Source organism: Apis laboriosa, unplaced genomic scaffold (assembly GCF_014066325.1).
Source record: "Apis laboriosa isolate Shangri-la unplaced genomic scaffold, ASM1406632v1 scaffold34_cov151, whole genome shotgun sequence".
NCBI lineage: Eukaryota > Metazoa > Arthropoda > Insecta > Hymenoptera > Apidae > Apis > Apis laboriosa.
Genome location: NW_025222928.1, coordinates 3,070,585 through 3,081,612, shown reverse-complemented (window position 1 = coordinate 3,081,612; position 11,028 = coordinate 3,070,585). Strand labels below are relative to the sequence as shown.

Here is an 11,028-nt window from a genome sequence, read left to right as displayed (position 1 = left end):
TTTTTTTTTTTTTTTTTTTTTTTTTATGGAAACCGGATTCCATATAATCAATCGACGATGCTTGCGATTCGTTTCTATTTTATTTTTTATTTTTATTCGAAATAAATAATTTTTTACGTTGGTTGGATATATTGAATGTACGAATATTGCGTTTCTCCCCTTCCTCTCCCCTCAAACGTTATAATCACTTAGGAAGAATCGATACGGGAAATCGATATTTATTTATCGAGGTCTCTTCGACTTTGTTTATTCTCCTTCCACTCCATCCAATTTTTAAACCTTTGCTAGGAAACATATGAACATATGAAAGAATAAAGATATTTTTGTTAATCCGAATTAAAATGAAATTTATTATCTCATTTTCATTCAACAAAGATATTCAACGTAAATTTTTCACAAAGCGAATGTCACTCTACGTTTGAAAGGCTTCTTCCCATTATTATTATTATTATTATTTCGTTTCCCCTTTGGATAAGAGAATTTCAATATTTGACCGTAAGATTGAGGATCCTCCGCCGGAAATCTTCCACCATTTCCCTTTTGATCTTCGGGCGGGGACGGTTGCAGCGCACCCCGAAGACAGTCTTCGTTGTAGAGGGAGCTCGGTTCATCCGGTTCTGGATCCTCGTTTGAGGATCCCGCGGCAGGAGAACTTCCACCCAACTGGACTCGTCTGTCATTTGTGTCCACTGATCGAAGATCGATCGAAACGGTACCCATAGCCTTTTGTCGTTCGATTTATCCTTCTATAATTGAACGATCGTGAAGAACGAAGAAAAATTTATTATTGAACGTGTATTTTTTTTTTTTTTTTTTTTTTGGGGGACGATCATTTAGAGATTTTTCTTTTAAATCTTGGATTGAAATCGCGTGTTATTTTCGCGATAAATTTAAAAAAAAAAATTTACAGTTGGAAAGGATTACCGCGAAATGTTCAATCGTTATTTTAAGATTTATAAAAGAGTTAAAAAATTGAAAGATATTAAATGGGATGAGATATTTATTAACGACGACGTTTTATTTTTTTATTATATCGAGTAAATTTTGTTACGTTAAAATATGAATCGTTGTTAATATTCGTATATAATTTTTCAATTGTTGTTTTTATTCGATCGATTAAATTTTGTTACGTTATACGAAAAAAAAATATATATGTATTGTTTTGAAAATGAATTTATCCCATCCATATTACGTATTCGAAAACATCAATGCCGATTATCAAGAATCCTCGACTGATTATTTGTCGTGTCTTTGCAAAGGAACGAAATGTTTAAACGAATGAACGAAATGAACGAAGTAATAAAAATAATATAAAATTCGATAATTAATTCGACACACGAAATAATCGACGAAGATGAAACACGATTGGAGTGGAAAAACGTCGTTAAGAAGTTGATGGTCGATTAAACATTTTTAAACAACGAGATTTAAAATCTTAATTTAGATTGAGAGAAGAGAGATTCGTTTGAATTCTCCGCGCATAAATATATAATATTTCGTTTATTTAGATATAGATAAAGATATAATTACGTGAAAAATTACGATACCAGCGAGGAATTCCTTAAAATAGGCACAAAAGATTGTTTAGTGAACACTCTGATTTCGTTCATGTCCAACCTCTTCGAAATTTGGTAATAGTCTTTTCGAATCTTGTTCTTTTTACATAATTTTACATTACAAGAAAAGGAATTACATCATAAAGGAAAAGGAAAAAGAATTCATAAAAAAAAGAATCTTTTTGCCAGAAACGAAATTATCTCGCCATGATACGAACGACAAATTTTTCCTCACACGTGTGAACTACGCCTCGAAAAACAAAGGACATCGTTTTCGATTTATTTATTTATTTATCGTTAAGTTGGCCGTTAATATTTCTTTGTCGCGTGTCAATAAATGGTTAAAATGGATTTTCGATGATGGTCGAGTGATCAATGCACTCGTATCTCGATCACGTAAAATCGAGAGTCGATTCTCATATGTTTCGGTAACCGAGGATCGCCCGATCCACCATTGTTAATTAAATGCACGTTCAGTAATCGTTCAAAATGTCGCGTCACTGAAGAGTCGGGAATGACATATTCCATTTGAATTATAATCACAGTTTCAAAATTTTAAGTGTTTATGACGAACCTATTCAAATTGCATAATAAAACGTTAAAGTTCGAATCACAATGAAAGGAATTAGGGCATTAGTTTTGCAAGATCTTCCTCATGTTTTTCCTTCTAAAAGTTTTCAGGTGCGTATTATTATCGATAATTCGTCGATAAGTCTTACTTTAACCGTATAATATTTTTATTCCCCGTCGTTCGATCGATGCATCGTCGATTCTACGTTGCATTAAAAATTGCATCAAAATTGTATATAATCCTAGTTCCATCCTATTTAATCCTTTATCAAATAATTAACTACACTTGATAAACACAAGATTTTTATCGTCTAATCGTACGTAACAATAATCGCATAAATTCCATTAACCTCTTCACCCCTTCTCGTATCTCGCAATTACCTTTCATTGTTCGTTACAATAACCAAATAATAAACGCATCTCTCTTTGCCCGCGAAATTTCTATCCTTTCTCCAAATTTTTAGTTTAGATTCGACAAAAAAGATAAAACGTATTCGATCCGATTTGAATGATCGATAGGCAAAAAAAAAAAAAAAAAAAACTGTTTCGTTTCTCCAGTTGAAAGAAAGAAAGAAAGAAAGATTTTAACGAAACGATTTAAATTTAAATCAGCGATCATCGACGCAACTTCACACAACAGCGTCATCCCGACGATTCTGGAGTTTCTTCGAGTTCTCTTCGAAGGAAGAAAACTGTCAGGATGCGAAGAAATGTCCCTCGTCCAAGGACATCGTTTCAACCTCGTTAATCTCAACGAACGAAGTCGATGAAGTATCGAAATCAGGGTCGCCTAATTTGATCCACAATATTTCAACGGTGCCGCCTTCCAATTTGAAGCGGTACAATTCCCAGTTCGATTTGAAATCGAAGACTCCGATAAGCTGTCTGAAGCTGCAGAACGTTTTGAAACAGGACAGTTTGGTGTCCCTGTTGGACGGGAATCCTGTTCCGAAAACGCTCAAATGGAAATTGAAGGGTTATAAAACCCTTCGGAACGAGCAAGCCGGCGACTTCGCATTCGTGCCAGGTGGAAAGTCTTACGATTTCGATATTCTCACCAAGGACGAGCAGCAAGAGCAGATGAACTCGAACAATTACGCGGACAGATCTCGGCCGAAGGCGAAGAATAGCGACGCGAAAAGTGATACGATATGCTTGACCACGAAATCTATAGAGAACGTGGAGGAAATATTTTGCAGGAATAAATTGATCGGCAAAGATAATTCCATCATCGAGGGATCGAAGATCGATAAAAAGGGGACGGATATGGATAGCGCGGTGACCGCCTCTAATCAGAAGATATCCACCACGACGAAATTGTTGGTCGGCAACCCTAACACCCCTAAAAAGGAGGATATTAAATACCTGCCGATCTTGAAAACCGATTTTTCCACAAGCCAGATGAAGTATCAGACGCAACCGTCCGTACAGTTTTCCTCTAAACCGCCTAAGAATATCCCGAAACCTATGCCGCCGATAATGAAGAAGCAGGAGAACAGCGAGAAAAATTTGGTGGGTGAAGCGGAGGGGAGAAAGGTGTCGCAGGTTCCCGACCCATCGATAACGCCGATCGCCTCGAGTCAAACGCCCTCTAAGGAAGAGCAAAAGTTGAATTCGATCCCCGAGGTGAAAAAGGTGGATGTAAACGATAGTAGCACGTTTCAATTTGCAAAGGTGCCCGAACCCACGGTGCAGCAACAACATGAACTACAACTAATACAACAACAACAGCAGCAGCAGCAGCAGCAGCAGCAGCAACAGCAGCAACAACAACAACAGCAGCAGCAGCAACAACAACAACAACAACAAGAACAATTGCGACTACAGCAACAACTACAACAGCAGCAACAGGAACAGGAACAACTGCGATTAAAATTAAAACAGGAACAGGAACAACTGCAATTAAAATTAAAACAGCAACAGGAACAGCAACAACAGCAACAACAACGAGCGAAAGAAGCGGCGGAATCGACGGAAAAAGTGGCGGAGCAGGAAGTGATGGTGGAATCGCAAGTGAAGGAGGAAACGCAAGCTCCGGAGGACGATATAATCAGTTCGAAATACGCGTTGGAAATGCTGAGAGCGGACGAAATGGAGGAGAATTTACAGGAGAACAGATCGCAGGCGTATTTCGAAAGCGATAGAAACGTTTCTCAACACGCGTCGAGAGGCGTTAAATCCGGGGAGATGGAAACGGCGACGGAAACGGCGAACGAAGGGGAGGTGGGCGAGCCGTCGAGAAGCGAACAGATGGAAATGAGAGAGGTGGAGAGTGATATGAACGATTCTGAACTTGCATCAACAAATCCTCAAGTTGAACCGACAAAGGGAACGGAAAACATGGAATCACCAAGCGAAGAATTGAAATTAAAATTTTTCAAATCTACTCCCGAGAATAAACAAAGCGATCGAGAAACCACGTATTTCGCGCCACGAAAGTCGAACAGCAGCAGGGCTGCCTTCCAATCCATGGAGAAACCAATTATGAACATAACCAGCCCTTACGAGAACGAGCCTCGTGTTCCAACCTCGCCTTGTGCCGCGACACAGGCTAAATTGTTGCGGGCCAACTCGGCCAAGAATTCTCAGGGGTCGGAGATGGGCGGTGGTAAAGGCTCCTCCATGGCTGGAAACTCTGGGAGGGGATCGCGGAAACCACCGGCCTCCTATCCCCCGTTCACGAATAGGAGATCGGCTTCCAACAGTTCCAACTGTTTGACCAAAAAATTGCCGTTCGCCAGGGAATCGGAGAACGGGCTGCGCGCGATCATGAACACGAGGAATCCTTCGTCCAATATATCCACTTCAACTATGAATTTACGGAGCAAGAATAAGGAGAACCAGAATTTGAAGAACCGGAAAGACAAGAAGTGCAACAAGAAGGAGTGCAAGCGTTACTGTTGTCCGGCGCTACAAACACCGACAGATTGCGATTACACCAAGTTTCAATGCCCGAACACGAAACACATCGTCAACGCTACCAAAATGGTCCATTACGATCCAACCTGTTTGCCGCAAGAAGACGAGGCCGAGATACGAGAGTTTTGCACCGATCCGAGGTCGCAAAAGAAGTGTAACAGAGACAATAACAGGTAACAGGGAGAGTTGCATAATTCTTGCTTTATTATTATCCATCTGTGTAAAAAGAATTTTTGCATTTTTATGTTTTTCTAGTACTTTAAACTCTAAACGTTCTTTTATTATTATTATTATTATTTTTCGTTACCTTTTTTCCATTTTATTTGATATTTTTTGTATTTTTTAAATGTTTTTTCCCATTCTTTTTTCATTTTTCTCTCTTTTTTTTTTTTTTTTTTGTAAACTCGAAACGTACCAATACCTAGATAAAATCGATCGTTTCGAGTTCACGAATCTCCAATGAATTTTTTTTTTCTCGGAAATTGAATGAAACGAACTATTGCAAGTTTTATTTTATTATAAAAAAAAAAAATAATTAAATTGGATAATAATTAAACAAAAAAATAGTATTATATAGTATCTTTGATACTGTATATAAAATACTTTAAAATACTTTGCGTATTTTTTTTCGTGAATCTTTTTCATCTGTACATTCAATTTTTAAATTTTACATACATGACAAACGAATGGATCGTGTCGAATAACTATTGGCGAAAACATATATATATATATATATTTAGGAATCCGAATCGAAGCAGACGCGACAATTCCTATCCTGGAAGGAGGAGTCGAAACGAAAGGAGTTCGACAACGACAAATTCGGACAGCACAAACAGAGGTACCGAGTTCTGCACGAAACCGAGAAGCAAAGACGTGAACAGAGACACGAACAGAGACGTGAACAGACGGTCGACAAGGGACGACAGTGGGAGCAGAAATTCGGCGAAATTTGGGAAAAGGAATTTCACTAATTCCGCTTACATCAGACGGCCGAAAGCTATGAAAAGCGTGAAACGATTTTCCTCGTTGCCAGCCTTTGCCATCCCCCTGCTTGGAGCGAAGGAGAGCAGAGAAGTGAGCCAAAAGATATTGATCTCGCCCTCGAAATGCAATTTCTCGAAATGCAAGAGGAACGACGACAGGACAAGGTGTAAACAGAACAGGTGCAAAAGGCAGACGAACAAGTGTAAAGTGCAGGGCGATAAGAGAGGGGAGGATAATTGCAAAAAAGTGAAGGGTTCCTGCGACAATAATAACAATGCTTGCAAGAGGCAGACTTGTAAGAGGGAGTCTAGGAAGGATACCGATGCGTGCCAGAGGGTGAAACCTGTCCTCTGCGACGATAACGAAGAAAATTCTTGCAAAAGACCTACGAAGGTGGTGGACGATCCTTGCAAGACGGTGAGGTCACGAGGATCTAAGAAGAGGGATGATTCTTCTAAAAAGGTAAGGTCAAATTACGACACAAATAATAATCCTTGTAAAAAGACTTCAGGGAAATTGAGTTGCAGTAGTATAACCATGATCAAGGAGGGTCAGTATGGCACTAAGAATACGGCGAACACTTTGAACATATGCGGCAAAAAGAGGGAACAAATGTGCAAAGGTGACCAATTTTTCCATAAATTATTCTCAACTTCTCTGTTGATTCTTGAATTTTTCGGCGTACGGATACATAAAAATGCTCATCGTATTTATTTTTTTTGCAAACGTCTGTTTGCAAAATTTTATGATTAAGAGATAATTAGATTTTTCAATTTTTTTTTTTTATTGTTTTTAAGTATTCGATCGATTTAAGAAAAGTATTAGCAATTTTTCGTTTTTTAAGAATAAGATAAATTTTGTTTTTGTTGCAAATATTTTATTTAATATAAATTAAATTTGGAGAAATTTCCTGTTCATTTATGGCTATAGATAGGAAAAAAACGATAATCCCAGAAAGCGAAAAAGCAAAAGAATCTGCGAAAGAAAGGGTGGACAGAGAACGAAGAGAGATCGAGGAGTGCAAGAAAGATATAATGCCGAAAAAGAAGAAGGATGAGAAAAAAGTGGTATCCGGTTTAGAACGTGTTATCAGTCCGTGTAAAGAGCAATTGAAGAAGAGAGACATGAAATTTTCAAACTTAAAATTTCCCTTGAATCTTATAAGCAGTTTGCAAGATTCCAAATTACTGAACGATCGATTGAGGAAATTTTCCAACGAGGAACCCTATGAGAACAATGATGTCGCTTGGAATGATTTGGTACCGGAAAAGAAATTCTGGATTTTCCACGAAGACTTGAACTACCCGGATGTACCTGTTTTAAAAGAAAATGTTGACGATATGCCAGAAGCAGATGATGATGATAATGTTAGCAATACGTGGTTCTTTTCGTGGTTCAACGGCTGTCAATAATTAAAATATACTGTCAATAACAAAGAAAGTGAATGGTATATAATTTATTTTTAAAGTTCTACGCTTTTTCGTGTAGTCCCGGGAGTAGTTTATTTAAAAAAAAAAAAAAAATGATAAAATATATGTAAATTAAGAATTGATTATATAGAGTATAGATCAACTGTTTTTATATCGAATATAACGAAATGAAGAACATAATGAATTATATTTTTTCATTCTTTATTAGAACCATTTATAAAATTCCACTTCGCTGTCAATCAATTACGAAAATTGTCTTCCTATTTCGTTTTTTAAAATTAAATATATATTTCAAACATGTATATATATCTTAAATATTTTTTAAAAAATATTTATATTCTCCTTAGTTAAAATATTAACGTTCCAATATAATATTTCAAGCTATGTTGCCAACTATGTAAAATTGCCTTTACCTTTCAAACGAATTTATAGATTAGAAACAGTCTTATTTAATTTATTTATTCCAAAGCAAAAAGATAAAATCGACAAGATCTCCAATTTTTCTATATCGTTTCAAATATTACGTGAGACATTTTACCTAAGGAGCGTTATTAAATATTTATATATATTGTACTGTAGATAAATCGCGATGGATGTTTACAAAAATTTTTTCCAACACCAAAAAAATAACCCGTGCATTTGAATAAAATTTCTGTTCTCAACTCTCAAACGTACCTTCTAATTGTCCCACGAACTGAACCACTCGGCTTTCTAGTCTACCATCATCGAGTAAAAGATCGAGAAATGCGTAAGTACTTATTACAATGCGCATAGTTACCCAGTCGAAGATAGTCGACGCTCGAACGAACGATCTCTGGGGGTCGAAAGCGGCAAACTTCGAATGAATTCGTGTGTCGCGGCCAGTTACGAGACGTCTTTGTTCGAGGAAAACGAGCAACCACGGCAGAGGCGTGCACGTGAATGGAGGGTTAGCAATTATGGGTTATTCAGATCTCGCCACGGGATACCCAGGGTGCCGTCACCATGGAATTTTTCGTACGTACGTATATACCTGGCGCCTCTTCGCGTTGTGCCCCCCTTTTTTACGTTGTGCACACATGGTGGACGTTGCGTTGAAAGAGAGAAAAGGAGAGAGGTGAACGAAGAAAAAGAAAGTAAAAAGAGAGAGAGAGAAAGAGAGGAGAGGAGAGGAGAGAAATACAAGAGGAGGAAGAAAAGGATGGAGAGAAAGAGGGAGAAGCGACGGTGTGCTGTCGAGGGTGAAAGAGAAAAAGAGAGGAAAAATGAGAGAGAGAGAGAGAGAGAGAGAGAGAGAGAGAGAGAAAAGGATAGGTCAATAAGAGAAGGAAAGAGAGAAAGAGAGAAAAGCGTGAGGACGTCTCTGCGGGGATTCTCGCGCCCTGCCACTTATGGGAACGTGATACGAGCTTTTCGTTGGATGCTCTCTTGCGTTTTCGCATTGTTACGCAACCGCGTCGTCCTTCCTTCACGTTCTACACTTCCCTCCTCTTTTTTTTTCTCTCTCTTCTGTCTTCTTCTTTTTCCCGTACCTTGCCTCTTCGCCTTCTCTCTACAAAGAGAATCGATGTCAATGCGAAAACGTTTTGTGTCGGCTTCCGCCTCGTCCCACGAGACATCAAAAATTTGTGTTTTTATGACGCTAGAGACTGACACTTCCCCTTCCTTCTCGATGAGGAATAATTACGTTTGGATCTTTAGACGGTTCGATTTTAACTCAATTATGATAATAATCGTTTGTCTCGTTTACTTAATCATTGGATTATAAGTACGTTAATTGTGATTATAAGTTCGTAGAGTGGTGGAATTTGATGAAATCGATATGGACAAGTCAAGTTCAAGATGTTTGAAATATTATCTCATAGCCGTGTTATCTATGATGAATCGGGTATGTATAATTAATATGATTTTCTATAGAATCGAAATGATACGTTAAAAAATATTTATCAAAGGATAAATAAATAGATTGAAATAGGTTATAGCAAAGTATAAGGATTCGAAGATTAATTTTCTTAAATATTTTAGGATGAAATGAAAGATAAGCGGCACGTGACACAGAAATTATTCTTAACACGGCCGCGGATATTTTTGAACAAGTTGTCATCGAGAAGATCGAACGGTTGATTTCACGGGGCGAGGAGAACCGTAAGCATCTAGACGTCACATTATGATGTCAACGACTTCTTCCTGGACCACAAACCGCTTCGATCGTATGTCCAGGATGAATGGTGACGCCACGGGTGGCACCCCGTCGGAGAGAACCGCATACAACCACTGTAAATGTGTCAATTTCTGCAGGATCATTCGAATCCAGATGAGAATCTCCACTATCAGGCAATTCTTGCTCTTACTTATTTATATAATGTGCTATTATCTTATCTGACAGACTTCGTGTTAAAAAATTCCAGGACAATCTGAAAGATAACAAATTGTTGGCTATCGAATTACTCAAAATATATCAACTCTAATGAAGCAAGTCATAAAGAGAGAAAGAGATGAAAGACATTAGTAATTTTATCCGTTAAGATTATTTATTTCTTGAGGAAAAAAATTAAATTTTATTCCATAATATTGAAGCATAAAACAAAAAAATAAATTATTCTATGTGTAAAATTTTATAGTGATTGGTCATCAAATAATGGAAAGAAATAACTGTGAAATTACAATCACTGTGAAAAAATAAAACTTTCATCATATATTAAGAAAATCATTCCTGTAAACTTTCTCTATTGAAATTTGAAAAATACTCCTAATTTTTTTTTTTTTTTTTTTTTTAATAACCATCAAAAGTGGTCCATAGAAGCAGTGAAAGAAGAACAGAAGGATTTGCCACGATAACAAGCTTTGAAAAACGTCCCATGTCAATCAGAAAAGACGGAAAACGGCGTGTGCAAAACAAACGGCGTGTTCGTTTCGTTCGAACAAGGCTTTTGAGCCAGGATATACCAAGAAATTTGGTCGGCATGCATTATTTTAGGGAACGAAGTCTTGTTTTTACAAAAGTCCTTGTAGTCTGAGAAAACAAGATGTCTTTTTGTCCACCACCATACGATCCATACCATACGATCTTTCTCAAAAACGAAGATTGGTCAAGTTTTTAAAACGTTTATATTTAAAAGTCTTAAAAATATATATATATATAAAGTATATTTCGTAATAAAAAGAATATTTTAAACATTTTATTCATTAAAGTGAAACATTTATTCTCAATTAAAATATTTAATTTTTTCATTCACTTATAGCAAATATTCTGTATTTTGTATATTTTGTCGTCAGCATTAATCTGATATTATATTAATGTCAATATTATTTCGAGAGAGAATCATTTATTTCATTAACGATATGAACGTGACAATAAAAACGTAAAAATATTTCGGTGAAAATTTGTGAGGTTATGTAAATCGCGGTATTGCATCAAACAAATCGGTCAATGTTTTTCATTTTCTTTGTGAATATACACAGTAAGGCTTTATTTCCATGAAATTTATTGAAAGAAAAACTCGATTGTAAAATATTTCATTTCAATTTCTGTTTAATGTAAATGGAAAACAGTTATTAACGTCAACTGCTTTCTCGAACAAGTTCAATTC

The 11,028-nt window shown here is 36.8% G+C and overlaps 2 protein-coding genes across 2 annotated transcripts; one reads left to right on the top strand and one right to left on the bottom strand.

Moving 5' to 3' along the window:
• Positions 1-393: 393 nt before the first annotated feature.
• Positions 394-720, bottom strand: LOC122715154. Its single transcript, XM_043937088.1, has one exon. It carries the CDS (start codon positions 718-720, stop codon positions 394-396), a length of 327 nt encoding a protein of 108 aa, XP_043793023.1.
• A 1,451-nt stretch (positions 721-2,171) lies between these two features.
• Positions 2,172-7,441, top strand: LOC122715187 (putative mediator of RNA polymerase II transcription subunit 26). The gene is made up of 4 exons (XM_043937151.1): positions 2,172-2,237; positions 2,718-5,218; positions 5,786-6,651; positions 6,960-7,441. The coding sequence occupies exons 1-4, from the start codon at positions 2,172-2,174 to the stop codon at positions 7,439-7,441; spliced, it is 3,915 nt and encodes a 1,304-aa protein (XP_043793086.1).
• The last annotated feature ends 3,587 nt before the right edge of the window (positions 7,442-11,028 follow it).